Source organism: Scyliorhinus torazame, chromosome 13 (genome assembly GCF_047496885.1).
Source record: "Scyliorhinus torazame isolate Kashiwa2021f chromosome 13, sScyTor2.1, whole genome shotgun sequence".
NCBI classification, from domain to species: Eukaryota; Metazoa; Chordata; class Chondrichthyes; order Carcharhiniformes; family Scyliorhinidae; genus Scyliorhinus; species Scyliorhinus torazame.
The window spans coordinates 71,755,966-71,762,949 of record NC_092719.1 but is presented as its reverse complement, the minus strand read 5'-3'; the positions used below and the strand labels follow the sequence as shown (position 1 = coordinate 71,762,949).

At 43.4% G+C, this 6,984-nt stretch overlaps 1 protein-coding gene across 1 annotated transcript in view; it reads right to left on the bottom strand.

Annotated features, from left to right (window-relative positions):
• Nucleotides 1-3,798: 3,798 nt before the first annotated feature.
• The window catches only part of aebp2 (AE binding protein 2), a 169,451-nt gene continuing 166,265 nt past the window's right edge, over nucleotides 3,799-6,984 (bottom strand). Inside the window, exon 9 of the mRNA XM_072471753.1 lies at nucleotides 3,799-4,247. Within this exon, the coding sequence (XP_072327854.1) occupies nucleotides 4,217-4,247 (31 nt within the window). The 3' untranslated portion in view covers nucleotides 3,799-4,216. The remainder of the gene's footprint in view (nucleotides 4,248-6,984) is intronic.

Below are 6,984 nucleotides of genomic sequence, written 5' to 3'. Positions count from 1 at the left end.
GAGTTGGGGATGGGGCTGGAGGAAGTACTATGGTGCAAAGTGTCAATGCCTCGACCTCAGGTGCGAGCTGGGTGTGATTCAGCTAAAAGTGGTGTATAGGTCCTACTTAATGAAGGAGAGGATGAGCCGGCTGTTTGAAGGGGTGGAGGATAGTTGTGAGCGGCGTGGGAGGGGCCCAGAAAACCATGTCCATTTGTTCTGGTCCTGCCCGAAGTTGGAGAAATATTTGGGGTCATTTTCCGCACCATGTCCGAGGTTCTGCATATGGAATTGGAGCCGGGTCTCCTGGAGGCTTCAGGTACTGTTTGTGTAAAAATGTTGAATAAAAATATTTTTTAAAAAGAGAGTCAACCACATTGCAGTGGACCATCGCAGAAAAATACTTTTCACTGTACCTCGGGACACCTGACACTAAACAAAATCCAAATCCAATTGTTAATTTAAAAATTAAGATTGACGATAGTTTCTTGTTAACTAAATGGACATGAGATAATGTATGGAGTTAGGTCACAGATCAGCCATGATCTCAATAGATGTTGGAACAGGCTTGAGTGGCTAAATGTTCCCATGTTCCTAATTGTTTCACTACATTTCTGTAGGCTAGACAATCAACAATGATTTCATGGTCATCATTAGACTTTTTTTAAAAAAAATTGAATTCAAATTTCACCATCGGCCATGGTGGGATTTGAAAGCCGGTCCCCAGAGCATCACCCAGGGTCCCTGGATTACTAGTTGAGTGAAAATGCCACTGCACCACTGCCCCGACACTGTGCCAGTGCCTCATCAATTAGGTGGGGGAGCTACTTTTTTAAAAATGAAACAGCGCAGCTTTTTACAGTTACTTTGCACTAGGATAATAATGGTATTGTTACACCTCCTCTTGCTCAGCTTTACTATAAAAAACGACAAAACAGCTGTGTCCAGTTGCTGGGCTGCAGGTTTACTTCAGCTCACCCAGTGTTTATCATAAACCACAATGTACCACACTATCAATTACCCAGTTGCCAGACAATTACCTGAACTAGTAATTTGGCATATTCCATTCAGAAAGGAGAAAGCCCTAAGTAATTTCATAAACTGTAGCCTTAAGTAATAACTGAAAAGGAGTACAGGGATCATTAGAAACAGAGGTACAGATTTTCTTTGATTAAACGGGGAGCAATTGGTTCAAACATTGTGGTAGCCTAACGAACTTCATTTTGTGCTGTGGTGTACCACAGCAATTAACCAAAGATGAAAAAGACAAGTGATTTATTCCCACCAATAGGGCAGGCACAAAATAACACACACAAAACCATTTGGAAACTTGGAAAACACCTTTCCTCCCTCACATAGTCTTCCAGACACAAAATAAAAGCACATTTACATTCCAAATAACACAGAAAAATATATGTTTAGCAGAAAGATGCGATCTCAAGGCTGTTACCTAACACAGATGGTTACAAATGTCTTCAATCTGGCTCTTTCAGTTCATGGCATCGATGAACGAGCTCATTCCGTGACAGCCATGGAGCAGGTAGCAATTATGCAGCACGCAAGGATTTATATATATATAACTCATGAAAATGTATTACTGAATCTATATCAAGCCTTATTAAATTTATTGTTTGAGAAAAGAGTTTCAATTTTTGATAACTGTTCATTCTGCAACTACATAACAGAACAGTTTGTGCGACAGAAATGTAGTGAAACAATTAGGAACATGGGAATATTTAGCCACTCAAGCCTGTTCCAACATCCATTGAGATCATGGCTGATCTGTGACTTAACTCCATACATTATCTCATGTCCATTTAGTTAACAAGAAACTATCGTCAATCTTAATTTTTAAATTAACAATTGGATTTGGATTTTGTTTAGTGTCAGGTGTCCCGAGGTACAGTGAAAAGTATTTTTCTGCGAGCAGCTCAACAGATCATTAAGTACATGAAAAGAAAAGAAATACATAATAGGGTAACACAAGGTACACAATGTAACTACATAACCCCGGCATCGGGTGAAGCATATAGAGGTGTAATGTTAATCAGGTCAGTCCATAAGAGGGTCGATTAGGAGTCTCGTAACAGCGGGGAAGAATCTGTTTTTGAGTCTGTTCATGTGTGTTCTCAGACTTTTTTGTCTCCTGTCCGATGGAAGAAGTTGGAAGAGTGAGTAAGCCGGGTGGGAGGGGTCTTTGGTTATGCTGCCCGCTTTCCACAGGCAGCAGGAGGTGTAGATGGAGTGAATGGATGGGAGGCAGGCTTGTGTGATGGAGGAGGCAGGTTCGTACAATTGACTGTCATTTTCAGAAACTAATCCCATCCTTAAAAGTAATTTGGCTCCCAATTTTTAGACTCTGCCCTCGAGTCCTCAACTGCCCATCATGAATGCCTTCCCCATCTACCTTATCCATTCCTCTTAATATCTTGAAAACTTCAATCAAATCACCCTTTAACCTTCTCAATCCCAGGGTATACAACCATAGTTTGCATCACCTTGCCTCATAATTTAACCCTTGGAGCCCAGTCATGAATATAGTGAATCCAAGGTCTTCCATTCCTAAGGTGCGATGCCCAGTACTGCTCAACACACTTGAGGTGTGGTCTATGTTACGTTCTTATGCTTGGCCAGTAGGAATGATTCACAGAAGGACGCTTAGTTCTTGACTAGTTAAAGTATATTATAAAATAAATGTGTGGTAAAGATAACTATAATAAATATATTACAAACGACTAATACTAATAAATTATCCTAGAGCTACTACTACTATCCACTAACACAACTAACTCCCAACTCCTTGAGGAATAGAGTCATATGGTAGATTTATACTGCCACCTGCTGGAGGTCGTTTATATCATTATATACATGATAGCTTATGCATATCATTACAGTCTAACCAGGGCTTTGTACAGCTGAAACTGCTCCTTTGTATTCTAATCCTCTAGATATAAATTTCATGAGTCTTTTTGATGTACAATTAATTGTTACATTATATATTTCATATAAAACAACGAAACTTGATCAGGATATTTCAACATGGCCTCGTGCAACAATATAAGCAATTTGACTTTCAGAAAGGAAAACGTCATAATCATGGTCACCCTAATTTAATTGATTGTCTTTTAAGATACAGATCTTGGCAACAGTCAAAAAACGACGGCAGTCAGAAAAAGTGGGTTTATAAAATAAAACACTTCAAATCCTTGATCTGTTTTTTTCATGTTATCATCTGGATTTAGATGGCTGCAGAGGGCACTTATTAATCTGCCTAGCAATTGAATCATGCATGCATGGAATTCTGGCAGAGGGGTTTAATCAACACAAACATGGCATTTAAAAAAACAAAATCAAAGTTTCAAATGAGGTAATGGTGCTTTTAACAGCAACATATAATGCTGCCAATGCCTCTTTCTGTTGCCAAGGAGTCCTCAATTATTTAGAATGAAATGGTCACAACCTTCGAAATGTCAATCAGAAACATGTCTTTTAGCTGTATAAAAATTGAGTGCAGTATGTGGTACAGATGCTCTTAAGCAACTAGTCACATCAACCTTTTTCAATAAGAGTTGCCCTCTTTGACTACGAGATGGATATAGGTTAGCTCAATCATAATTTTGCTGAACGAACCAGATTTTCAAGTTTATCACAATAAAATCCACAGTTGCAATTTTGCAACAAATGTCTCACTGAATCGATGCGACATCTGAGAAACCAACATTTGGAACTGAATGAATGAAGTTTTTTATTTTTATTTTTGCACGTTCTGCTAAAAAAACACAATAAAAATGGTTTGATGTCATGCAGCCCTTCACTGCACTTAGTCTTTCCATAACAGATGCTTCTAGCTCTTATCCTGTTATGTGAGTGACCTACCAGGGTGAAGGTGTTTCTCCTCAGGCTCTTGGACTGGAGAGAGAGAGAGAGAGAGAGACAGCTTCTGTGCAATAGGTTTTGCAACAATTAAACATTTATGGTTGTCATGAGCAAAGCCCATCAGTCTATGCGTGACAGAGAAAACAAAACAAAGAACCAAGGCTTTCAGTCCTCATGTCACAGCTCTGGCAACGCTGGAAAAGGCAATCCAAGGTCTTTTAACTTCAGAGTAAAGCTGCTGAAAATGCAGTCAAAGTTGTTTTGTTGCAGTAGTAAAAACGACTGGCTTGTTGATCAGTTGACAGCATTACTGAATCAATGAAAAATCAACAGCCCCTTTCTGCCTCAGATTTCACATTCCTCAGCAGAGTGAGTTTGGCGGGGACCTGGGGCTGCAACAAAAAAAATCAGATGCAGTCAACGTAAATAACCTTATATCATTTAGAAAGAAACAACATATTGTTGAATTAAGGCACCTTTACCAGAGATAAATTAATTCTCAAAACAATCCCACCCCCGAGCAAGCTTAGACCGCCTCTTTGAAGCAACGGAAGAATTAACATCACACAAGTTTCAGCAGGCCACAATCCTATATTATTATATAGGATCCAGCTCTAATTGTCCTTTATTGTTATTCATGTAAAGTACCCAATTCTCTTTTTTCCCCCAATCAAGAGACAATTTAGCGTGGCCAATCCACCTCGCCTGCACATCTTTGGGTTGTGGGGGTGAGACCCATGCAGACACGGGGAGAACGTAGATTTCATCGAGCCATGCTTGGACCAGTCGAGCCCGAAGTCGAGGAAGGCCTCGGTAGTAGCGAGGGGTTTATGGAGTGTATTGGGCAGGGGCGGGGCCGGGGGTGGGGGAGAGGACCCATGAGATTTAGGAGGCCGAGGGCGAAGGAATTTTCATATTTGTTCTATGTGCACCGGGCGTATTCCCAGATTGACTTTATCGTGATAGATAAGACATTGCTGGATGGGTGGTTGACTTGAGTACTCGTTGATTGTGGCCTCTGACCACGTGCTGCAGAGTGGATTTGCGAGTGGACTGGGGGAGGGGGGGGGGGGTGGCGTGGCAGCACCCACAGCGGAGGCTGGATGCGGGATTTTTAGTGAATGAGGAGGTTGTTATGGGCCAGGGTTTAGAGAACCCCAAAGTGTATCATGGAGTACACCTGACCCACAACTTTTAATCGATTGTGGTTATGAGGAGCACACGGGCCTACTTTGCAGATATGGTGCAACAGAGAGCTAAAGTACTTTTAAATTAAAACAATGTTTATTTATGAAACCAGTTAACACGTTGTGGTAGTCAACACTGTTTGTATATATGACGTATATGAGAAGTAATACGGTAAGTCTCCTGTACTACAGGTCCGGGGGTAGATCCCTGCCTGCTGGCTCCGCCCAGTTGGCGGAGTATAAATGTATGTGCTCCGGTACCGAGCTGCAGCCATTTCGGCAGCAGCTGGAGGAGGCAACACATCTCTGTGTAATAAAGCCTCGACTACTCTCTAATCTCGTCTCGTCGTAACTGATAGTGCATCACACTTTATAAACCCACAGTAAACATCTTAACAACTATCAACACCAACAATCCCCACTGATACAATATTCTCTAAGTAACCCTTAATCCTTCCTTGCAACATCCATAAGACAAATACCCTCTTTAACACAGAGATCAGGTTTAAATTCTCTACTAAGCAGTTATCACTTTGAAATCACCCAAATGAACACTCTTCAGCTTGTAAAGATATCCATGCACATCTGCTGGCTTTCACTGCAGCTCTTCCCTCTGAAAACGAAACCAACCACACCCTGTAGCTGCCTGCTCAAAAACGAAAGTGAAAGACAGACAGCCCAGCTCCACCCACACTCTGACATCACTGCAGTTATCTGACAAACACCCATTTCTTAAAGGTACTCTCGCATGACAAGGTGTTGCGGGTGAGGGGCTGTCATTTGGGTGTATGTGGAGCTTAATGACACGGGAGAGGTCACGGCCGTCACACTGTGGAAGGCACTCAAGGCAGCGGTTTTGGGGGGAGTTTATTGCAATGCGGGTATATAGGGAGAAGGCGGAATGTGATAGCAAGGCTGGTGGAAGAGATTCTGAGGGTGGACAGGAGGTATTCGGACACCCCGGAGGCAGGGCTGTTGAAAGAAAGGCAGGGGCTCCAGGTGGAGTTCAGATTAGTGTCCACGGGGAAGGCGGTAGGGCAGTTGCGGAGGGTCATAGGGGCAGTATATGAGTATGGTGAGAAGGCGAGCAGGGTGCTGACCCACCTGCTGAGGAAGCAGGAGGCGGCGAGGGAGATTGGTAGAGTAAAGGACGAGGCAGGAAGGGTGGTGCTGGATCTTGGGGTGAGGGGAGTTGGTGAATGGGGCGTTTGATGTTTTTATTACAGGAGATAGTATGAATCGGAGGCTCCGGCCTGGGGGAGGGAATGCGACAGTTCCTGGATGGGTCGAAGCTTCCCAGGGTGGATGAGAAGCTGGTGCAGAAATTGGGGGCCCCAATCGGGTTGAGGGAGGTGATGGGAGAGTATGGGGGCAATGCAAGCAGGGAAGGCCCCGGATGGGATCCCGGTGAAGTTTTATAAAACGTTTGGCGGGGACCTGGGGCTGCTGCTGTTGGGGTCATACAAGGAGGCTGGGGAAAGTCGGAACTACCCTTACACTATAACAGGATTTGGTGCAGCTACACAAAAGCTAAACTTGACTCGGTTGGTGGAGCAGATGAAGCGGGACTTCTGGAGGTGGGATGTGATGTTACCGTCGTTGGTGGGACAGGTGCAGACAGTAAAGATGACGGTGCTGCTAAGGTCCCTGTTCATATTTCAGAACCACCTGGTCTTAGTCCCAAAATCGTTCTTTAAAAAGGTTAACGCTATGATCTCTGGGTTTGTATGGGGGGGGGGGGGATCACGCGGGTCAAAAGTGCTTCTTTGGAGTCGGGGCGAGGGAGGGAGGTTGGCATTATCAAATATAATTAACTACTACTGGGTGATGAACATTGCCATGGATATGAGCAGTGGGAAAGGGGTCAGCAAGGGGGCTTCTTATAGGAGAACGGGCTTGAGGGCATTGTTAACAGCGCCTCTGCCATTCTTGCCAGCCAAGT